Here is a 23,107-nt window from a genome sequence, read left to right on the forward strand (position 1 = left end):
GTTGGAGTCTTCACACGGTGTTTTCATGTCTTTGATATCTCTGTAAAATATGAAGCGAAGGGGAGGATATGTACGATATATACCCTAGATAGATAGGTTGGTCGGTTGAGAGACCAAACCAAGCATGATTTTTGTACCACTAGGAACTGGTTAGACAAGATGGATGCAAAAGAACTCATCTCTTGGATTGAGAATGAATAGAAATTCTATATGTGTTTACAATGCTATCTTATCTAGTTGAGTTGTTGAATTATATTCCAATAGGTAGCCAGCTGTTGAGGAATCCCGTCCTAGCCGAAACACGAGGTCCACCTACTCCCTCATCATGATCATGACATGTTCCTCACACTCTCATCACCATCTGAGCCTCTTGATCTTGCAGCGCTCATGCACCATTTTCGATCATGTTTCAGTACATAATAGGCTTCGTGGCATTTCTTGTCGTCTTTTCAAACCCCATCGGCGACTTCTTTTATCCAGACCGCGCCCCTCAAGTCAAGGAAGCCTCACCGCGTCCAAAATTCAATGAGTCGCTGCTAGCTATTGATGCGCCGAATGCGACTGCGCCCGAGTGCGCGCCCGACAGCTATTTGGCTAGGATAATGAGCAGAGAGCCTCTGGTTGTGTATCTTGAAGGGTTTTTGAGCCGGGAAGAAAAGGAGCATCTGCTGGAGATAAGGTATGCCGAGAAGTCATCCATCGTCCAAGCTGATACTCATGCTCATAGTGAACCAATCTTTGTACCATCAACCGTCACCAACAATGGCGATACAACTCATCGCGACGCCTCAGTCCGCGACTCTGACGTCGCTGTCATCCCAAGAACTGATCCCGTTCGGTGCATCGAGTCCCGCACCCGCGCCCTCCAAGGCTGGCGCCCGGAGCTCTGGATCGAGCGTCTGAGGACTCAGCGCTATGGACCAGGCGGCCACTACAACCACCACTTCGACTGGAGCCATAACTCGCATGGATGGGGCCGCGTGAGCAGTCTTATGGCATGGGTTGGGGGCTCCGAAGACCTCAAAGGTGGTGGCACCGAGTTTCCTCTGGTGAAGAGGCCTGTCGGAAAGGAGTGGTGTCGCTTCATAGAGTGTACAGAAGCGGGAGAAGATAAGAGTGAGCTAGGTGTTGTGTTCAAGGTTGTCCCGGGGAACGCAGTGTATTGGGAGAATTTTGCAGCGGATGGAAGGGGCTATGAGGAGACATGGCATGCTGGACTCTCTGTTAAGGAGGGAACCAAAGTCGGGCTGAATATCTGGGGTTTTGGGCGAATTTGAAACGACTGTATGCGTATGAGGAAACAGGTGGTATGCATGGACATTAGACTATATATATAGACATAGCTGCCATGATATAGAAAGTTCATGCATCTTATTGTTTTCATCCTCCAATCGTTCTGATAATATCTTGACTCACTCCCATTTCCTCTCACATTCGCCCATCCATCTTCCCCAAGCAACCACTTTGCCTTGAATAGCTTCTGCAACTTGATCTCTAGTCGGCTTTGAAGTGACTAACTTCTCGCTCAATGGTTCACTCAAGCCAATGACTTCAAACCAATCTTTATTGACAGTCAGTCTTGTTGAATTGTACCTCAAAAGATCTCTACTCACAGCGATGAATTCCATGATTGATGAGCGGTCGTGGGGGGATATAAATCATCCCATTGCGACTTGCTCCGTAGTAGAACCCCCCTTCGAGCTTGGTAGAGGTTTCACCCCTGGACTGAAAGTCGCTATTGACAACATTCGTCTTTTGGGCTGGGATACCCAGATATATCCTACCAAGACCATGAGTTTCGTTTTTCCAAACAAGATATTTAACTTACCCGTGACAAACCGGCGTTGGCAACGGCGCATCTGGGTCTTCCGCCACAAGCAGCCACTCCTTTACACCTTGGTGAGAGTTCCACTCTATCTGGGGAAACTTTCCTTGACCTCCATGCATATACTCTTTTCCCAGAGTTGCACCATCTGGGCCACAATCTGGAGATGTAACCGACAGTGTTGGTTCTGGTTGTTGAGCAAAGGCAGGAGTTGTGAAGAAGGCTTTGTCATCTCGACCTTTATAGTTTTTGAAGAGCCAGCTGGCTGCGACTTCGATGTAAGCCGTCATTTTTTGGGTAGTATGAATGTCTTTGAGATGTGTTTTGAGATATGTGTGGGGAGTAAGATGTATGTGCCAACAACGTTTTGAGTTTACTGCTACTACAGCATATTACAGATATAAATATGAATATAAATTCAACCACACTGACAGTATTGTAGATCATACCAGACAGTGTTACAAACTCCTGATATCCTGTCGGGTCTACCGGCGATAATCATTGACACCGGAGCCGAATCGGCAAACAAACATCAGACCATTACGACTACATTACCATCTTTGCCACAATCTTTCACTTTTCAATAATAAACTTCAAAGCATCGAGTTTTATTTACTGATTTGACCGAATATAAAATAGCTTAAAATGCTCGTGATATCGTTGGTATCTACCTGTAACCCAATGCAACCGTCGTAAATGCTTAACACAAAACTCTATATGCAGTACCAGCCAAAACGCCGAACAAAGTCCCAATAATACATGCAAGCCCAAATCTCAAACACCATGAATCATCCAAGTTCGTCATGTCTTTATCGCAAAGGAGGGGGTCAAACTCTCTAGATGAGGAACCAAGCAAATGTGAGTGCCATTGCCCCAGCAAGAACAGACACGGCCCCATCGCTTCCCAGAGGTGAAAGTGACCCAGCAGCATTCTCGTTACCCGAAGACTCTGGCACTCCTGCGCCAGTCGCAGACGGTACAGCATTCTTTCCTGTGCCAATCTCGAGGATGTGAGAGCCTGTGGCGTCAAAGTTGCTCTGTGCCAGCGAGATCTCGTTGTTTTCAAGGTCAAACACAACGTAAGCACTCCTTAGGAATGTGTCACCCAGGATGGAAATCTGTGAGGTCGAGGGTGCGATTCCAAAAGAGCATGCTGCTTGACCGTTGGTAAACGACATCTGGCGGCCTGTGATGTCGGTAAAGTCGAGGATTAGCTCGCTAAGGGGCACTGTGATCTCAGCGGGTTCGGTGAACTTGAAGGTCAAGTTTCCTCCCTGGTTTGCTAGATCGCAGGGGACGTATGCCGTTGTTTGTCCCTCTACGTAATCAGCGCCCACGAGTTGGTATATAGTCTCTGTGAGACTGGCAGGGAGATACGTGAGTGTTGAGCCCGAGTCAAGAACAACCCCAAGAGAAAGGTCTTCTCCGACTGTTTCTGAACCTGAGCTTATGCTGTTGAGTTTGACGTAGAACTCGGAGTATTCGTCGTTGATCTTCATGATGGGTACGGTAACCAGCTCGCCAATGTAGTGCTCCGAGTCAACTCCTCCGAACAGGATTTTCCCCGTTGCAGACTCCAGGTCGTCGAGATATAAACTGTAAGCATTAGATGCGATAACTCCATCAGAAGCCAGCCTGGCCGGCATGTTCTTATAAAACTCTGCGTCGGGTTGATCAACGACTGCTTCGTTGGTGGTGTATCCGATACCAATGACTCCCTCATTGTCTGAAGTTACATATCCGATGCCAAACTGCAAATCTTTGATCGAAACTTGTCCCATTCTAAATGTGTCGGTAACATAATCGCCAGATGCGCCTGAGCCATCGGCGTATGAGATGTTGAAATCACTATTCACATACTCGTATGTTGACGATTTGTTAGGGTTGTATAGACCAGACTCTGCGCAGATGTTGGCGTGAGTGTCGCAAAGCTCCGAGCCTACTGCGTTTACCCAGAGATCACTGCTTCCAGTGTCGAGATGAAGACGGAAGTTTTGTGGTGGAGTTCCTATGCTTGCGTTGAGGAAGTATAGGGATTGCTAGATAGGGCCAGCGTTAACAAGATGCTGCCTTGAGGGTGATTCCTTCATGGTGACTTACCTCATTGTCGATTCCAACATTGACCGTACCATCTCTTTTGCTTAGACGTTTTCGGTCATGGGCAAAAGGATCATCTACACGGCGACGCTGAATAGAGGCACTAATAACCCTTGGTTCAAGGCTATGTTCCCGTTTATGCAGAGATATAGCACCTGTGAATGAAAGTAAGGAGAGAAAAAGGGTAGAATATGTTGGCTTCATTGTTGAATGTTTGTAGTTTGTATACTGAGATACTCAGACATGGCTCTTTTGGCGACATGGAAACCTCGTTGGTGTTTATATCTAGTTTCATGGGGTTGACTCGTTGGTTCCACAATGGACTTCGCCTCGATGACTTTACTCTGTCATAGATGACTCGAGATAGGTACTTGGAGGCTATTGCCGTTCATCCGCACGTTAGAACAAACAGACTCTCGGGATTTGTCAATGACACAACGTCACCCTCAAACGTCAGGGCACCACCTTTTCGGCACGGTGAGGCCGAGGCAGAGAGCGAGAACGAAGGCGATGAGAGAAGATCAAGGAATAGCCCGATAAGAGTAGGACATCATAGACTTAAACATGACATTTACTTGGTTATTATACATTTATTTACTTTATATTGGGAAACCAGATGATCACAGATCATCTTGTAGACACTGCACGAACCCCTCTCACGATTTGCATAATCGAAACATGTTGGAAACATCCAAACTCGCTAGATATTAAACTCTCCACTCAAATAGTAGATCCCAGGAACTTACCTCCACCGCGGAGACTGTACTATAGACTGCGTAATCTGTCAGTGCCAACACAGCCTACGGGAGAGAGTCTAGAGGTCACATTCGGGGAGACGCGCGGCCGGCGCAAACCTTCTTTTCCCTCTATCTTGAAGACGAACCGCAGGATTAACTACAGCGATACTACGGAATATCCGGGGTATAGTCTGGTGCAGAATTATTAATAGATAAACTAGGTACCCTAGTCTCTCGTCTCTATGAAACGTTTACTTGGGGCGTCAGGTTAGCTGAATGGCATGACGTGGGAGGCTCTTTCAATGCAATGATTAATTAAAACACCAAAAATACAATTGCCAAGAGAAAGGGCTTGAGAATGATCAAAACATCAACTACTCAAACAAAGAGTGGCTTCTTCAATCGTTGAATCGTGTTAAAACGGAGACAAAATCACGCGGCGATTGTGCTGACGACAACCTCCCGTGGCTGGCGATGCCGAACTTCCGATTATCAACGGAGGCAAACACTTCATGGTAGACAACTCATCGATTCCAAATCATGCTTGATACAATATACAACGCATCATCTTTTATATGAACCATCATCCACTTTATGTTGGCTTGTTCTTTATCTCGATACCAGCTTTAGGGTAGCCGAATATGTCTCCGACATGATCAATTTGTTGATCTATCACGGACATGGATCGTCAACAACTTCTGATTCACGTATATTGAACACTGATGTAGCTCGAATTATGCAGCACACTCATTGAATACTATTAACCATCCCTAAAAGCATCACATCGTGACAATGCTGGTTTCACAAACCGTTGCCAAGACCTCAACGTCCGCATCCCGACGGACATTACCATCATCAAGACCATGAGATATCCTCCTCCTATAGCTCAACATTGGCCATACATGATCAAGAACTCACTCATCTGAGGCCTCTCAAAAATTGGCATATAATCTACCCCATTGAAATCATCTTACTGCTCACAACGCTCACCACTAACCACTCACAATGCATCTTATTTAGCTGCCTATCAAAGCTACCTCGACAAATGAAAGCCACAGTGCATCGCTAACAAAGCGATATCTAGTTACCTAGTGACATGTATCTAGATAGATCAATGTTGCTGCCTTGTTCTGCGGCTGAAATCCTTCGAGACATGGAATGGATGGCATGGCATCGAATTGGGTTACATACATACACCTTTTACATAAGCTTACTTTTAGAACCGTCTATATATGAGTATAAATCTACCTTTTACACTCATACTTCCGCTCTCGTGGTTAATGCTTCATTGCCCCTCAACTGTAATATCTTTAACTATAATCTTCAACGGCCAAGATGGATGCTGAGCTTATCGCAAGTATGGACCGCTGGTATGGCATATGCCCTGACTTACAGATACCCCCAACTGACATCAACACCACTTCTTTAGCCCGATGTATGCTGTAAGTTAAACTCTACTCTACTCAGCCGATTCTTCAATAACATAATGTTACCAGTCCTTCTTTGGCGCCATAGGCTGCGCATGTTCCATCGTCTTCACCACCTTCGGAGCATCCTACGGTACCGCAAAGTCCGCAGGTGCCATCTTTCAGTCTGGCATTCTTCGTCCGGACATGCTGATGCAGAATACGTATGAGGAACTGGTATAGACATGTCCCTAATACAACCAGCTGACAAAAGACAGACTATGTGCCATCATGGCCCAGATCCTGTCCATATACGGACTTGTCGCAAGCGTCATCATGTCCAACAACATCAAAGAGAAGATGCCCATTCACACAGCCTTCCTGCAGCTCGGAGCTGGTATTTCTGTCGGATTGTGTGGTATGGCCGCGGGTTTTGCCATTGGTATCGTTGGCGATGCTGGAGGTACGTTTATTCTCTAAACCTAGATAAGCACCGTTCACAACTTACACTTCTCAGTCCGTGCCAGCTCGCAACAGCCACGTCTCTATATCGGCATGGTTCTCATCCTTATCTTTGCAGAAGTTCTCGGCCTGTATGGTGTCATTGTCTCTATCCTCATGCTCACCCGTTCCACAGAGGCTGCAGAGTGCCGATACTGAGATGTCGGAACGAGTGTTATCCAGATGACATGCGCCTGCCGTCAGCATGTCCATCAAGAATCGTGGTTGACATGCTTAAAGGGTTCCTTTCATAGCGTCACATTGTACACTGAATTCGTGTGAATTAGTCCCGGCTCAGTTAGAATGCTGCAATATTCGCGCACTCTCTTTGGCGAGATGATTTCAGTGGTTGTCGCTTCACCCCAAGTGCTGTCACTATGCCATAAATCAAGTCTGCTTTCCATTGTACTGAACCAACGTTGCGGGGTATCTGCAGATCTAAGACCATGACAAGACATTCATAGACTACATGCTCTCTTCTTCCATGACCTAATCTCCTCCTCTTACAACACCCATTCATTGACGTTATCATTATGCGTGATGAAAGGCTCATCGATTCTCTTGATGGCCAGATCACTGCAAAGAATACTGTGCAAAGTTAGTTATGAAGTTATGCGAATGAACAGTAACTTACCAAGCAGACGCAACCAGAGCGTCCAGCTCTGCAACAACTGTCTCCCTTTGCGCACCACTAACCAAACCCTTTTGTATCTGCGTCTGGAGTTCCCTAATACGCGATGACTTTCCGACACCCGCCTGCTCAAGTACCTTCCGTCCCAAGCAGTCAGAGTGGAACGAGTGTTGACAGGGAAAGACAAAGAACTGTCGGCTCAATAGGGGTAGTCCGCAAGTATAGCACTTCTCTCCAGGCTCCACAATTGCGTAGCGATGGTCGAGCGCGGCAATGTCAACCTTGATATTGGTAGCAGTTTGCGACGATTCATCCATTTCCTTTTTCAGGTTATCAATGTTGCGGCTGTAATCTTCAAGCGCGGCACAGATCTCCTCCTTGAAATCGTCAATGACAACAAAATCAGGGAAGAAAGGTATCAAGTCCTCAATTTTGAGCAAGTCGCATCGTTTGAGAAACTCAATCGCTGTCTTGATCCCATTTGATTGGGAAATGACCTTTCGGGCGACCGCCAGCCATAACCGTTTACGCAGCTGCGGGTTCGACATTGGCCGATCCGCAATGACAGCGGCCAGCTCAACCTCGCCATGAGACAAAGCCAAGTCAACGGCTTGAAGATATTGCCCCATGCTCGTATAAATATGTACGCATGATAGTGTTCGGTGATGCTGGATGCATAGTCGAAGGGCAAAGTCAGGATCATAGCGAGGCTCGTCTCCTTGCGCCTGCAGGTATGACAAAAGTCCGGACTCATCCTTTGAAGGATGAGAAGCGTAGATCGAGACCAAAGTGTTATGTACTGCCGCATCTTTCGAGTTGAGTTGATAGACAGCATAGTTGAGATATCTTATCGCTTGGTTCTGAGCGTTCGGACCACCTGTGAACGTCCGGTTGTACTCGAGGAAGGCAGGGATCAGATTCCTGGGTTTCAGATCAGAATGTCTCATCAGGATCTCAACCAGCTCTGGAGCAACGTATGTCATCAGCACGCTGCTATACCGGTAAAAGACTTCGGGATCCGTCTGCTTCTTGAGAACGTTCAGAACCTCGCTCCACCTCTCTCGTTGAACCCAATAAGAGAGAACATAATTATAGTCGTTGACAGCATTCGCAAAGTAAAGGAGCTCTCCTTCGCGGCCATGGCTGCTAACGACATCGTACACCATCCTCCGGTCGAGATCGCTTTTGTACTTGTCAACAAAATCCCTAAACTCTTTCCTTACGGACTCGAGCAGCTTCCGTGATTCGGTCGAGTTCACATTCTCCGATGGCTCAGCCTGTGTATTTATAGTATCATCAAGCGAGTTGAGCTTGGACATGAACACCTCTATCAACCAACCCGCGATCATCATCCGCTGCATCACAGCTGGCTTTTTGAGTGAACCCAATTTTGTCAGCAGGAATTTCCTCAAGGCATCTGGTTGGTTGTTGTCAATAATGCTCAGAGCAATATCCTCGAATGGCTTATTACTGCGGCCGTACACTGTAGCAGCCTCGATCCAGTGGCCTTTGCTGGCGAGATGATCGCCATACGCAGCCGCAACTATTTCTTTTTGCAGAGGTGTTCGGGCATGTTGCAGAGCCGGCTCGAACTGCTGCAATTTGGTCATGATTTCCCAAATATTGCGCTCCTCGTCTCGGACTACAATCTCAAAAATCTCCTCTGAAGTAAACAGCCAAAATGTGTTCTTCTGGATATCAACAGAGAAGCCTATGGCTTTCTGTCCCTGACCAATGACGTTATGTTCAGAGACCATCTTCCCTGTAAGTCGATTTGTTGTGATTACACGCCCTCCAACCAGGTGCACAATATGCCACTGCGTCAGTGCGATGGCATCGATAGCCTCTGTTGTTACGATTCGCCTCTCGCTTTCGTCGGGGGAAAGAATCTGTGCTTTGGACAGCATTTTCGATTCTGAAAAGACCTTGCTGCCGAGGTTGCTGTCTGCAGGTGTATTCGATAGTTTTCCATGAAACACGCCCTGGTAGGATAACCAAGCATATGCTCGGTCGGGGACGTCGTCGTCGTATGGTCCAGAGTCGGGAGCATCAGGAGACACCGCTAGGCATGAAGGAGCCCCGGAGGTGGTCCGCGACAGTTCGTGAACAACAGGTTGCTCCGACTCAAATAGTCTTGTATAAACCGACCCCGAACCGTCGTGCCCATACCCTATCCTCCCTACCAGGTGGAACAGGCGCGTTTGCGTAGCTATTACTACCCTTCGAAGGTCTGATTTATTGTTTTGGAGGTTGTCAACCCATAATCCCGTGATCGGTCCATCTGGTAGCTTGTGTAGATTCTTCAAATGCTTCATTTCCTTCTTGTAAAATTCCTTGGATGTCTCGATGAAAGCCTCGTAAATATTGCCATCGGATGCTCCGATCAATATCTCTCGTGTCGACGCTGTGGGTAATGAAGGGTTCCATGCCACGCTCTCGATGGAAACACCACGGAGACGCCCAAGCGGCCTAGGATGTTTTGATTGAGAATGAAGGTAATAGTTCTCGCCGAGCGTGGTACAAACGATAAGGTGCGAAGCTGTCGGGTCAAGAAACATGCGCCGGATCATGCCAATCTCGGATGGTTTCTTGGGCAAGTCGATATCTACCACAAAAAAACACACAATTAGTCATTTGAACCGTCTGACAGGATGCATACGAGTCTCCTACCATCAATGTCTTCAGGTCGTTCCAGATCGATTCGGAGGATTCGTCCGTTGGAGAGAGCGAGGACAATAACATTGTTGGCAACCTGCGCCGCAACAAAATCGGCGGCCACTGAGAACTGCAACTGAACACCCTCTATGGTAAAGATGGGCTCTTCGAGGTCTGAGACGCCATTGGCGGCATCGAAGCCGTCTTGTAGATTCAGGGCCATTGTGTATCGGTTTCACAGGCGCATGTTCGAAGGCCAGGAAAAATGGAAAAGAATATTGGGTTCGGCGCACGATGACACAGATGTTCGTTAAAGCTGGATCCTGACTCCAGGTGGTTGGAGCTGGCTTGTTGATGGGATTGAGATAGTCGGTGTTGGTGTTGGTGACGAAGTGTCGGTGGTTGGCAAGGGCCCTGTACGGGAGCTCCCCACCTTAGTGAACGTGGTTGCACAACGATAGGCAGCTCGTCTTGGGCGATAAGGCAGCTAAATTACCGAGCTTGCCCGTGCTTATAGAACAGTCAAACAAAACATTACATCACCTATCGCTATTAGACATCACCACCCAATATTTGGGTTACTCGTAAAAGATGATAAAACTCTGACTATCATGTAACCAGTGCACTAATGCGTACACATATATCTTGTTATTCTCTCTAATCATTTCAACTAGCTGTTCAATCAGCTTGTGAACTGATTGCAAACCTTGCTCCAAACAGCTAAAGACTGCAACAAGTTTTGTTACACCAAAGCGCCACCCGTGTGTATCTTGAAGTAAAATAAAAGAACAATGAAAAGAATAACCGCCCTGATCAACTGCTGGAGAATGTACAAGTAAATGCAAGAGATCGGGTCGTCATCCACTTAAACGCCGCCCTACAAATCATCTGCGCCACCCATTGCCCCCCAAAAAGGGTTGCCAAAAACCAAGGATAAATGGGTTTTCGTATCCTCGTCATGAAATAATTGTGTGTTTGCCGTCTAACTCGGCCCAGCAGTCGTATGGTCGTCCGCATGAAGCGTAGGATTGGAACCATCGCCGTTAAGCTCTGTAGCTGGCGAGTGGCATCTCCCAAGGAGTTCTGCTAGGTCTGTACGGGGCGCATCCAGGGGCTTTCTGCCAATAATGATACGCATCTTGATCTGAAGACCTTTTGATTTTACAGGGTCTTTAGCAGCGTTTGCCAAGTCTCTCGCAGCCGCTTCGCAGGCTTGTTTGCACTTTTCAGGTTCCCAGTCCATATACTCTGTCAAAAGTCGCAAGCAATGCGCTTCTAGGCCGTCCAAGCAAGAGATGAGCCAGATTTTGCCCGCAGACGCCTCGGCAACTGTAATAGGAATAGAGTATTCTGTTACTCGGACGTCAACAAATCCTGCATCCATGAGTAACCGTGGCTCGAGATGATATGTGCCTCTTGGACGTCCTGATTTCTCAGAAGCTATTTCGAGATCCCTCAGAAGTTCATGCATGGGAGAGTTATCTGGGAACTGTGACAGAAATTGAATAAATCCTTCAGCGCTAACAAAGTCTTGCACCTCGATCCAACCACCGGGTTTCAGGGAGAAGTAAGTATTGTCATATACAAAGCTCCAGTTCCGGAATGCGCCCTCCATTAGTCGAAAGTGAATTAAGTCGTATATATCGGGGTGGCGGTCCCAATCTTCTGCGTCCTCAATTTCGAAAAATACGTTCATAGGCACGCTCTTGGTTTCCGCTATCGCAGCGATGTCGGTTCCCACAACCTCGCATTGTGGTTGCAGCTCGGCCATCTTGATCGCCCATTCGCCCGTACCTGTACCGATATCGAGAATATGGGTGGGGTTCTGAATTGGAGCAAGGGTGAGCCCGCCGTCAAGTACGTGCATAAACACTTGATGTTGTATAGCCATTCGCCACTGTTCGATATCGTCGTTTGGCATGTAGTATTCACGACAGTAACGTCGGCCGTGAATTTCTCTATAGTCGAGATCTTGGGCCCATAATGATCGTGTTGATGCAGCCCTAAGAACAAGGTCAGTAAATGGCACAACAAGACGGAAACGGGAGGTTATTGCATACATATCTGAGTCTGCCGCATGTGAGTCCGGAGAGAATGGAGTCTCGACTTGGTGGGCTGCAGAAACTCCAGGGTATTGCGAGGCAGGGTATATGGATATCATGTCGTCTTCGTCAACATCTTCATCTAGATCGGAGTCGTTGTGATGATGAGGCTCCTCGTCTGTTCCCACGATACTGGTCATGGCTGTATTATTTCCGTCACTATTGGCATGCTCACTTGGTGTCCCGTCGCTGGATTGTCGGCCGCTCTGTACAGCGTACGAGTCCTCCGAGGACATGGTGCTCGTCTGAGATTGGTTGTGACGTGCCGGTGTTCCCTTGAGTGGTTTGCACCGTCGCTTTTTGGCCATGGGCGCCTAGAGAAGGGATAAAATGTAGGAAATTGGCGGTAAAAACAACAAAAAGAACAACGGCACTATCGTAGTCTGGTGGAGGCGACAATGACTAGCGACATGACTTAGATTCGGAGAATGAGGCTGAAACGAGCGGCGCGGGCGACAAAGTTTGGGTAGTTGCTTGCTGCTATGATGACGGAGGTTTGATGATAGTATCCGTAGGCGAGTTGGTAATACTGTCGTCCTTTGTCAAGCGTTGCACGGGGAAAGGAAAACTTAAAGACCAGTCGAAGCGTTTGGATAAAGTGGAAGCGTAAACGGAAAAGACAAAGCAATTAATTAGGATAAGTACAGACCATGGAAACGAGCCTAGGGGAATGAGTGAGTGGAGGATCCAAGACTTAAAGAAGGAGGACCTGGGGATTGGTAAAGGTCCGTGAGTCCAGTGGAGACTGGTCAAGTTAACGTGGATCAGGGCACAAGTGTCCTCGGGAAAGGGACCCGTACAAGATAGCCAGGATGAGAGAGCAAACTTATATGGTATGTTTGTGGAATAGTCGACATTGATGAAAGTATTGGGCAAGAGCGGGAAAACAGCCCAACTCCTCAAGGTGGTTAATCGGAAAAGACAATGACTCCATTGAAGTCCCAGTCCCAGTCCAGTCCCAGTCTGAAGGATAAGCCGGGGAGAAGCAAGGAGGACGAGCTACTGTAGCTAGCAAACTTGCTGGGACCAATCGAGATACTCTAGAAACTCGAGGCTCTCTTGCTCCTCTACCAATTGGGGTGGAGGAGCACAGGAAGTGGAGGAAGTGATCCAAGGATCGGGAGCAAGGGAGTGCTACGCTGCAGAGAGGGCAGGGATATGCCGGCCGGTCGACAAACGTTTGCGGTCAGGTAATTTGCAGTCACAAGTCAGTCAAGCAGTTAGGCTAACTAGGTAGTTAGCTAGTTACCTGTACATACTGTAATAACACCTGTTTCTTGATCGAGTTGGCGTTGAAGTTGCTGGACAATTGACACGACATGTTTCATGTAGGCTTGATATACTGGGAACCCAATTATGCAGCCAGTTACATATAGTGCTTACCACGTCGATTGATTCGAAAAGTATCATGCTATCCCTTGCTGCATTATCTGTCTACGTACATACAATGCTACCATTACAGTACTGTACAGTACCGAGAGACTGGCTTGGCAATGTACGTATGGCAGCGGGAAGACCGTGATGACCATGTAAACTATAGCCCCTCAGATAAGCCAATTGGAGTGTATGTATCTCTGTATTCTTGTGTATTGTCAAACGTTGCATCTCTCCAACGGCCTTTTTGCCTTTTACTGTCACTAAAGTGCGAGTCAACGGTGTCGACCACCAAACTGTGGAGAGGTCTACCCATCCCTCAGCTCAACTCAGTACGTATACTATAGTCCGTTACAATATAGCAACCTTACGTGGGGTGCAATACGATTGATATTCATGTTTCCGTTCTGTAGTTACGGTATTTGATATGATCTATTCTCGGCTTGAAGTTGCCCCGACGTTGGGATACGCTGGTGTAGCTTGGTGTAGCAAGGCCTGGACCACAAGCCTCTGTGCGCTATCGAACGGTCACCTACGCTTTCTAAGGTACAGTACAGTAGTCTATGTTTTACATCTAGTGTTAGTGTAACTTTTTATAGCTTCCGAGCTTGAGATGTGTGCTACCGCATCGAAGCTTTCAGGATTCCAGCCCAACCGAGGCTTTTTGTCTTACTACAAGACAATCTCTATTTTTGCGAGGCCTGAGAAAGTTAACCCCCCTCCATCCTGGAAGAGAAAACCTGGTCCATCATCCCACGGCGGTGGAGTGGTGCAACGCAACAGTATGCGTTTAAACGGCCAGGGAACGAACAGTCGGTTCGGGGTTGCAACAAAAACTAGACTTGATTGAGGATCATAGGACTGACTGACTGCCAAACTAGAGCTGTGGGTCACCATTTCTCAAGTCTAGCATTCCAAGGGTTATGAAGTTGAAGTTACCTACCTACCTACCTATGTAGGCACATGAGGGCGTCAAGAGTATGCGTTGTTAGAAGGAATTGATAACTGATTAGTGGTGTTTCTCGAGTATGTATACAATGCCACAAATAAAAGGAAGACAATTGCTTTGACAAACAAGTAACTACTGTACCCGCGTCCCCATTCTCGTGTCATGGTTTACCAGGATAAGTTATCCACCTCCACCCTGTTCGGAAAGAAACCGTCCCATTAGGCCAAAGATTTAGAAACGTAGAAGAGAACCAGGATGTTAGCATTTGCCGTATTTACTGTGCATTCAGATTCCTTTTTTTTTTTATGATGATTCAGCATCGTCTTGGGTACAGGATCAGGCCAGGATACTATTTGACATTATAGTTTATTATTAGACGCGAATTGTTGTTGGTTGTCAACATTCAACTTGCTTCCATCGATCTCGAAGCGGCCCGTTCCCCTAGGCCCTCTCCTGAATGGCCGACTTAGTGCCAACGACAAAGCTACTAGGTTCGGTTAGTACTTCTAGCTAGCTGTTGTTCGACCCTTACCACCAGTTCAATCTGTCCCGCTCTGTCAAGTTCTTTGGTGTTTCCCCTGTAAATTTCTTCCAGTTATTGGTGCCATTGGCACTTGAGAACCCGAACCTGCTTCCAAGTGATTGATTCTCCCCATTCTCCGCATAGTGCAAACTCTAACCAGCATTCACCTCCATACTTTGCCTCGCATTAGATCCATCCGTCTATCAGTATCTCGGCAGTTAGACAAAAGTTCCGTTGCAGACACCAACGGTACGTACGGAGATGGGTCCATGATACTACAGTCTACAACAGAGCACATGTACGGATACCACCACACAGGTAGCGGAAAACGTTTTCCACATTCCCGGCAGGTTGGTCGGCTTAATGTTGGGCATCCATCTAAAAAGGATCGTCCCGCTGAGATCCTATTCGCTAAATAGAGCGAAACCAACTTCACCGCGCAGGTCCTTTGTCTCTATGCGCTGTCAGAGTTTTAGACTGTCGGACCGCCGCCGCGGAATAGTTCACTCGTCTCCCCGACCCGCTGGCCTGGTCTTGCTGGTATGTTGTCAGGTTGTATGTATGTATGCTGCGTTGGCATTGTATTGCTCTGCATACGTAGGTAAGAACCGACGGGAAGATACCGGGGCCATGGGAACGTCGACCTTACCATTGACCCCTGATTGACCTCGTTTTGACTTCTGACTGGTGATGTATCATGCAGGAGAGGTCGTCATAAAATATCCCCTATTGGCTATGTATGTTGCATCGTGTTCCTACGACCACATAGTGAGCAAGTTGATGGTACATACAGCGTTCTTATACGCAGTAGCAAATCGTCCGTGAACATCTCAGTATTGTCGATAAATGAATGTGTTGTCGGATAGATATATCATAATTCTATGTGCGTACTCCCTCTGTCCCCCTTGAGAGAATGTACATTAGTATGTACCCAAAGATGAACCAAAAATCTTTATTACAGAAACCTCTAAATTCGCAGAGAACATTGCCTTATCTTTCAGCCTTTGTCTATCCATCAACATCTCAAAGCTTGGTATCTAATATGCTCTTCGTCTTTCTCTTCTCTTGTCTTTCGTAAATGCGTTAACCCGGAACTTTCTGCTTTAATGTCATCATATCAAACAGCGATATGACGCTCGCTATTTTGGTACACTCCGTTCATGCCGTCTCCGTTCCTCGTGTCTCGGCATCCATTGACATCTTCCTTCTTCTGTTGCTCTGGAAGCTTGCCTTGTTGAATGTCTTGCGAGTCATGTGGTTCATCACGCATTGATCGCGCATCGTCTGGTACCATCTCACCATCGCTCACTGTAGGAAAGGGCGTAAGAACATGGCTGATGTCTCCCCACCAAGTCTCTCCAAACCGAGTAAACCAATCGACCGTGATCTTGAGGCCCTCGTCTATAGATACCTTCTGTTCCCAACCGAGTCGCTTTAGCTTGGTCCCGTCGACTGCATATCGGCGGTCGTTGAAGGGCCTGTCCCGAGTGTATTTGATCCACTTGCGGAGCTGTTCTGGGGTGTCGTGTGAGATCTCCATTCGATCGAGAAGCATTGATGAGAGTTCTAGATTGGACACCTCGTCATGTGAGCCCACATTGTAAATTTGGCCAATCTGGCCCTTGTGCAGGATCGTATCAAAGGCGTCCGCTGCGTCGCCAGCGTACAAATACCGTCGTGTCGGCAAACCGTCCCCATGCAGCACCAACGGCCGCTGGCGATTCAAAAGACATATGAACTTGGGTATTATTTCTGACAAGCTTTAGTAACTGGACGCGTATCAGGACCTCCTTCACCGCTTGGGGACTCACTTTCTGGGTATTGGTGAGGACCGTATACATTGTTGCTGCGCACGATGATGGCCGGAAGCTTGAAGCTCTTCTGATAAGACTGCACCAACATCTCAGCCGCTGCTTTGCTGGCAGCATATGGGTTTGTTGGGGCCAATATGCTAGTTTCAAGAAGGTCGTCGTCATCTTCTTTAACCTCGCCGTAGACTTCATCTGTCGACACATGGATGAAGCGTCCAATGCCGACTTTCTTGGCACTCTCGAGTAGAACATGCGTCCCATAGACATTTGTATGCGTGAAGCCATAAGAGTTGCCAAAGCTCAAATCTACGTGAGATTGAGCGGCAAAATGGAGGACGGTATCGATGTCATACCGCTCCATACAGTCAACGACTTCAGCAGGATTGGTGATATCACCATTGTAGAATGTAAAGTTATGCGATTCGCTAAGAATGCCAGTGTTGTTAAGAGAAGCACAGTAGTCCAGCTTGTCGAATGAGACGATGTTATAAGCATGTGGATATGTCAGAGCAAGGTGGCGGACGACCCAGCAAGCGCTTCAGAAGGAACAAACGAATAGTCAGTGGAGCTGATCTTGGCACGGCGAGTTAGAAGGGAACTCACATGAAGCCGGCGCCGCCTGTAATCATGATGTTCTTAACATCGGGACGAGGCTCGAATTTGGTGCTACCAATAAGGACAGGAGCATGCTTCCATACATCGCTTTGCCTACCATGGTCATTTGGCCTGACTGAGGAAGGATTTGTTAGTTTGTGCTTATGCGATTGGCTTGTATCTTGCTCTCAGATGACGAGAGGCTGGGAGAAGTATCTTACCGTTGTCGTCGCCGTTCACACCTGCTAGGTTTGACGAAGCGGTCATGGCAACGGCAAAGATGCTGAAGTCAAGTTGAGAAACTGTTATGAGATAATATAATAACAAAAAATCATGAAGCGTAATGGCAGACTGAGTCTCTGCTGCTATCCAGTATACAGGGTTACAGACAGAGCTGCGTGCGTCATGAACGGCCAGGATTTTAATTGTCGCAAAGTAAACGAACCGCGGTCTATGGGTCACTGAGGACAGGGGATATACAAGAGGAGAGTAAAATTCTGGGGTTCAGCAATGAGACGCGTATGAACGCATGAAAGAATCCGACCAAGACGGGTTTCGAATAGAGGATACAAATCTCTTTCCTTGTGTAACAAACACGACGTCGAGTTTTCTGTTGAAGTGGTGAGGAACGGAATCAGGTTAAAGGGGCAAATCACTAAAAACAAGACAGACGATAGAGTCTAGCTTGGTCTGCTCACTGCACATGTACTACCTTAGTAGGTACTAACTAATGCAAGGGAAGCACTACTAACCCGCCTCTAAATTACCTACAGTCCCTTCCCATGAAATCCAGGGACTGATCCATTGCAACCTTAGTACTTAGCTCGTACAATTGACGCCACGCAACAGTACCAGTAGGTATTGGCTGAAATGTGGCGCTCCATCGTTCCTGGTGAAGAACGTTACGCCACAGCCTTTACACCCTCGATATGGCATTGATGCCGTGTTACACTCCAGATTGTGAAATATAAACTTTAAGGCCAGATACAAGAGGGTGTTACCAGACCCTAATCGGCTATGTTGAGCATATATATCTGGCCAGTAATGGGAATTTCCGCCAACTTACCACTTCAATCACCCTATCAGCCAATCTGGAAAACGGTCAATTTTAGGTTGCAATATCCAACGGTGTAGTCTACTCCGTAATCGATAAACAAATACTTTTATTATGTATAATGAACTCCATTACACTAGGACCTTTTCTCTCATCTCTTTGCCAAGGTGTCAAATGTCGGTTCGGAAACCCCTTGGATACTTAGCATGAATTACAAATTTATCACTATATGAGTACTTGGTCTAAGCGATGATCCAAGTGCTGTGCGACAATGTTTTGCTATTAAGAAAGCAAAAAGGATAGAGGAAAGCCTATGTAGGTATTTACTAAAGATGCAACGCTGCGGGACGTACGACTTTGGTATGCCCTCTCAATGAATGAGTGGATGACCCCAAGAGATAACATTGGCAGCCCTCCACTAATCTGTTCATGTAGATAGTCCGGTATTTTACTCAATTTCATATCGAATTTGCTGTTGACTATGCCCTTGCGTCTACATTCCTCTTCCTCTTTTGGACGGTTATTGTACTGTGTAGACATTTCTTTGATTGAGCTATCGCTTGACTGAGTATGTGTAATTACGACGACCTTATTTCATTGTGTATTTCCCACAGAAATTTACCTTCTATCAGAGTGCCTGTCCGCTCACAAGATGTCTATCTTAGCATGAGTCATCGTTATTGCGGCAAGATGGGTAATAATTGCTGCAGGGCATTTTGATAACCGTCAAAAGTTCGATTGCATGTTATCGACACATGCATGTGATGAACTGTAATGTAGATGCTAGCAAATTCGCCCAACGGTGGCCTCTCAGAACAGCTTCCTCATTGTCTTTCTATACTATTTTCGTCTCAAGTTTACGAACGCCTGACGCCATGACTACCACGTCATCATTAGTAAAACGATTACAGGTTGAATCTCTTGCGGTCCTTTTCCATCTTTGCCTTCCATTGCCACTGCGTCGCATCGTCGCCGTCGCTTCCGGCTCTTCCAATGCCCTTATCGACTCTCCTCAACTTCAAGGTGAAACGGGGGCCTAGTTCCTGCAAACCGGCACGAATGCCCTCCACGCCCTTGACTTCCTTTCCATCAGCGCCGACAATGCTCTTTTCTGTCTCTCGCTTTTCACGGAAAACATAACGGTGCCGTCTCACAAAGATGTAATCACGCTGGTTGTGAAGTGTTGTCACTTGACGACCTTGGAACTCTGGCTTAGGAGGAAACAGCGTCATGAACAGTTTGGCCGTCAGCAGACCCAGAGGGGTCTTGAAGTTGTTGAGCAGAAGCTCTGGGTAATGATTTGTCGGGTTTCCGTGGCCGGGGAGCTTCTTACCCTCGATCCAGTTGGTGATGGAGAAGTGAAATGTCGGACCAGAAGGCAGATGCACAACCGTGAGGCCTGCAGGCTTCTTAGAATCCTCGTTGAGAAGGATAACAGCCGTGTACTCTCGATTTGTAGCATATTTGCAGATTTCCCGGAGGGAGTACTTGTGACCGTACCGATGTGCGGACCTGGGGACGTAAGAGCTGTTGGGGAAGAACTCGCAAAGGACATTGGCTTGTTCGTGCAGAGTAGAGTTCAGCGATGTCGTGACTAGGACCTTGGGCTCTGGCGCGGGAATATCGGTGAAAAGCGAGGGAAACTTGAGGGCGAGTGAGGTGGGCGTCAAGTCAAGATTTGTGCTTGCTGTGGACGGCGCGACACTGCTGTCTCGCTGTGCGCGTCGCTCTCGCTTCTTTTCCATTGCAGCTTGTCGTTCCTCGTCCATCTCCTCATCGGAAGCCAGCATACTGTCGACATCGTCATCTTCATCCATCTCCTCCTCGGCGCGCAAGGCGGCCTCATGGGCGGCCTGCTCTGCTGCCTCAGCCTCTTCAATGCGACGCCTCTTGAGTTTCTCAAGGTCTACTTGCACGCCCAGGCTATCATCATCTACATCATCCCACACTCGCTTCGAGTCGATCGTAGCAGGTTTGCGCTTCGCAAGGCGAGCTGCCTTAAGCTCAGGATCCTTTGCTTCTTCCTTTCTGCGTCGGTGTCGTTCCTCATGTTTCTCCTTATTCTGGTGCTTCTTGTACTGAACGAAGAGCTCCTTTCGCTTGAGCTTGTTGGCGGATTTGAGCGCCTGCACAGGTGGTTTGGTAAAGCCCATGGTTGCTGGAATAGTTTCTGAACTCAAAACTCAAATTCTGGACACTGCAGATGAATTCCTGCGGTTAGTCGATAAAATAATTTGGCAGAGGGGCATTTCTGTCCGGCAGAAAAGTCCAACTTTTTGGCGGTGAAGCTGAACCTTGTCCAATTACAAACTGCGATCTGCCATTAGCTCCACTAAACATATCAGCTTTCGCAAAAAACAGTTACCTTGAAGACAAGACGACAAAACCTTCCACAGGCGCAAGTTTTTTGTGCTACAGAAAAGACCAGCAAAGATGGCGCCCAATGGCACGAAAAGAAGAAAGGTCGCTCACGACTCATCTGATCACAAGTCTCGAGGTCAAGCCGAGTCAAAGAGCGCCCAGAAATCTTTCTTCAAAAACGCTTCGAATTGGGATCTTGAACAAGACTACGAATCGCGCCCGCGCAAAGGCAAGAAGCAAAAGGAAAGCAACCGACTACCTATCAAGACAGCCGATGGTCGAATTGAGCAGGCAGAAGGTCAAGAGGATGACGCAGAATCGATTGGAAGCGACACTGAGTGGCTAGAAGGCCGCGAGGATGAAGAAGAGATGGAGTTTGAGGAAGAGGAGGTCGAGGAAGAGCCCGAGATCCCCGAGCCTCAGCAGATTCGAGATGCACAGGAGGAGTTGGCCAAGATTGGTACGCAAATGAACGAGAATCCGGAGGAACACGTCGGCGCATTCAAGGCACTTGCCAAAATCGGACAATCCAAGATTGTCGCCATTCAGATGCTCGCCCTCATGACACAAATGACCGTCTACAAGGATGTCATTCCTGGCTACCGTATACGTCCGCAAGAAGAGAATGGCCCGAGAGAGAAACTTTCCAAGGAAGTGCGAACTCTACGGCAGTACGAACAAGCTCTCGTTTCGGGATACCAAAACTACATTAAAGAGCTTGCTCGATGCTCCAAACTCGATATAAGGGCATCAAAGGGCGGACCAACTCTAGCCAGTATCGCTATCACCTGTGCCTGTACCCTCGTTACATCAGTGTCACACTTCAACTTCCGAACAGATCTGCTTAAAATTCTTGTTACCAAGCTCAGCCGACGTAAAATCAACCAGGACGGTGTTAAGTGTCTGGAGGCTCTCCGTGAGCTGTTCAAGGAGGATGAAGAAGGGCGACCATCTAATGACGCCGTTGGTCTGCTCTCCAAGATGATGAAGGCCCGCGAATACCAGGTCGACGAGAGTGTTGTGAACCTTTTCCTGAGCCTACGCCTCCTGTCTGAATTCTCAGGCAAAGCGTCCCAAGACCACGTTGAAAGTACGGAGGGATCTTTCAAAAAGAAGCGCGAATTCAGAACTAAGCGTTATCGCAAGGAGCTCAAGGAGCAGAAGGCTCTCGATAAGGATATGGCCAACGCAGATGCATCTGTCAGCTACGAAGAGCGCGACCGCATGCAATCAGAGACTCTAAAGCTTGTCTTTGCTACCTACTTCCGTATTCTGAAGTTGCGAATGCCTCACCTCATGGGAGCCGTTCTCGAAGGTCTGGCCAAATACGCCCATCTTATCAACCAGGATTTCTTTGGTGATCTTCTCGAGGCGCTGAAGGATCTCATCCGCCACAGCGAAGAGGATGCCGAGAAGGGCCCTGATGATGGGGAGGAAGGAGAGGAGGAGAAAGATGAAGATGACATCCCTGTGCGCAACCTCACTCGTGAGGCTCTTCTCTGCACCGTCACAGCCTTCGCTCTGCTCGAAGGGCAAGACGCCCATAACTCACGCAACGACCTTCACCTCGATTTGTCGTTCTTCACTACACACCTTTTCAAGACACTCCTCACACTATCCACAAACCCCGATGTCGAGTTAACACGTCCCGTCAACTCAACTAATGCAGCTACCAAGATCAATGTACAAACAACAACGGTCCTTCTCCTGCGTTCGTTAACCGGCATTCTCCTCCCGCCTTGGAACATCAGGTCGGTGCCGCCTATGCGCCTCGCTGCATTCTCCAAGCAACTCATGACGGCTGCGCTTCAGCTTCCCGATAAGTCGTGCCAGGCTGTCCTTGTACTTCTTAGCGATATGGCGCACACCCACGCAAAGAACATTCGTAGTCTTTGGAATACAGAGGAGCGTAAGGGAGATGGTCGATATAACCCTATCAGTGATAGTATCGAGGGTAGCAACCCCTTTGCAGCAACAGTTTGGGAGGGGGAATTGCTGAGAAAGCACTACTCGCCTAAGGTGAGAGAAGGCGTGAAGATACTAGAGAAAGGGATAGCCGAATAGAGTTCTAGATGAGTCGAATATACCAGCGTTGTGCTTATGTTTTCAATAATACTTGCATGTCGTTTTACTCCTAAGTCGTGAAAGGGGTGAGCGAATACATCTTCAGGTGACTAATACAGGTCGCCCGGTCCGCAATGCGAGCTGCATCAGAAATTAAATGACAGATACAATACTAGTAGATGCAGTGACCTTGAGATAATCTGTTAATAGTCTGTGGTGTAAACTACCTAGACTAGAATCTCAATTCTCAAATTCCATAAAGCCGACCGAGCCTAAAACTTTCTGGCTTCTCTGATATTAACACAAGACCAAGCCCGTGATATCTCGGCGTGTTTCCTCACAGATGATTATCTTTCTTATTTCGCAGCCATATGTGAAACGCGCAATACCGTTCCAATCAGTCTCTCATCCCTTAGCAAAGGC

At 47.6% G+C, this 23,107-nt stretch overlaps 9 protein-coding genes across 9 annotated transcripts; 3 read left to right on the plus strand and 6 right to left on the minus strand.

Annotated features, from left to right (window-relative positions):
- Positions 1 to 404: 404 nt before the first annotated feature.
- FPOAC1_008194 (uncharacterized protein) lies at positions 405 to 1,277 on the plus strand (the record flags this gene model as incomplete). The annotated part of the gene is made up of 2 exons (XM_044852639.1): positions 405 to 679; positions 728 to 1,277. The coding sequence occupies 2 exons, from the start codon at positions 405 to 407 to the stop codon at positions 1,275 to 1,277; spliced, it is 825 nt and encodes a 274-aa protein (XP_044705309.1).
- Positions 1,278 to 1,412: 135 nt separating this feature from the next.
- FPOAC1_008195 (uncharacterized protein) lies at positions 1,413 to 2,115 on the minus strand (the record flags this gene model as incomplete). The annotated part of the gene is made up of 3 exons (XM_044852640.1): positions 1,413 to 1,561; positions 1,614 to 1,780; positions 1,829 to 2,115. The coding sequence occupies 3 exons, from the start codon at positions 2,113 to 2,115 to the stop codon at positions 1,413 to 1,415; spliced, it is 603 nt and encodes a 200-aa protein (XP_044705310.1).
- Positions 2,116 to 2,661: 546 nt separating this feature from the next.
- On the minus strand, positions 2,662 to 4,126 carry FPOAC1_008196 (uncharacterized protein; the record flags this gene model as incomplete). Its single annotated transcript, XM_044852641.1, has 2 exons — positions 2,662 to 3,864; positions 3,926 to 4,126. 2 exons carry the CDS (start codon positions 4,124 to 4,126, stop codon positions 2,662 to 2,664), a joined length of 1,404 nt encoding a protein of 467 aa, XP_044705311.1.
- A 1,966-nt stretch (positions 4,127 to 6,092) lies between these two features.
- Positions 6,093 to 6,725, plus strand: FPOAC1_008197 (uncharacterized protein; the record flags this gene model as incomplete). Its single annotated transcript, XM_044852642.1, has 4 exons — positions 6,093 to 6,101; positions 6,156 to 6,289; positions 6,344 to 6,528; positions 6,583 to 6,725. 4 exons carry the CDS (start codon positions 6,093 to 6,095, stop codon positions 6,723 to 6,725), a joined length of 471 nt encoding a protein of 156 aa, XP_044705312.1.
- A 344-nt stretch (positions 6,726 to 7,069) lies between these two features.
- FPOAC1_008198 (uncharacterized protein) lies at positions 7,070 to 10,075 on the minus strand (the record flags this gene model as incomplete). The annotated part of the gene is made up of 3 exons (XM_044852643.1): positions 7,070 to 7,154; positions 7,201 to 9,802; positions 9,868 to 10,075. The coding sequence occupies 3 exons, from the start codon at positions 10,073 to 10,075 to the stop codon at positions 7,070 to 7,072; spliced, it is 2,895 nt and encodes a 964-aa protein (XP_044705313.1).
- A 759-nt stretch (positions 10,076 to 10,834) lies between these two features.
- FPOAC1_008199 (uncharacterized protein) lies at positions 10,835 to 12,262 on the minus strand (the record flags this gene model as incomplete). Its single annotated transcript, XM_044852644.1, has 2 exons — positions 10,835 to 11,855; positions 11,913 to 12,262. The coding sequence occupies 2 exons, from the start codon at positions 12,260 to 12,262 to the stop codon at positions 10,835 to 10,837; spliced, it is 1,371 nt and encodes a 456-aa protein (XP_044705314.1).
- A 3,655-nt stretch (positions 12,263 to 15,917) lies between these two features.
- Positions 15,918 to 17,472, minus strand: FPOAC1_008200 (uncharacterized protein; the record flags this gene model as incomplete). The annotated part of the gene is made up of 4 exons (XM_044852645.1): positions 15,918 to 16,552; positions 16,612 to 17,147; positions 17,215 to 17,341; positions 17,427 to 17,472. The coding sequence occupies 4 exons, from the start codon at positions 17,470 to 17,472 to the stop codon at positions 15,918 to 15,920; spliced, it is 1,344 nt and encodes a 447-aa protein (XP_044705315.1).
- Positions 17,473 to 19,164: 1,692 nt separating this feature from the next.
- On the minus strand, positions 19,165 to 20,412 carry FPOAC1_008201 (uncharacterized protein; the record flags this gene model as incomplete). Its single annotated transcript, XM_044852646.1, has 1 exon — positions 19,165 to 20,412. The coding sequence occupies one exon, from the start codon at positions 20,410 to 20,412 to the stop codon at positions 19,165 to 19,167; it is 1,248 nt and encodes a 415-aa protein (XP_044705316.1).
- A 280-nt stretch (positions 20,413 to 20,692) lies between these two features.
- FPOAC1_008202 (uncharacterized protein) lies at positions 20,693 to 22,684 on the plus strand (the record flags this gene model as incomplete). The annotated part of the gene is made up of 1 exon (XM_044852647.1): positions 20,693 to 22,684. The coding sequence occupies one exon, from the start codon at positions 20,693 to 20,695 to the stop codon at positions 22,682 to 22,684; it is 1,992 nt and encodes a 663-aa protein (XP_044705317.1).
- Positions 22,685 to 23,107: the final 423 nt, after the last annotated feature.

Source organism: Fusarium poae, chromosome 3 (genome assembly GCF_019609905.1).
Source record: "Fusarium poae strain DAOMC 252244 chromosome 3, whole genome shotgun sequence".
NCBI classification, from domain to species: domain Eukaryota; kingdom Fungi; phylum Ascomycota; class Sordariomycetes; order Hypocreales; family Nectriaceae; genus Fusarium; species Fusarium poae.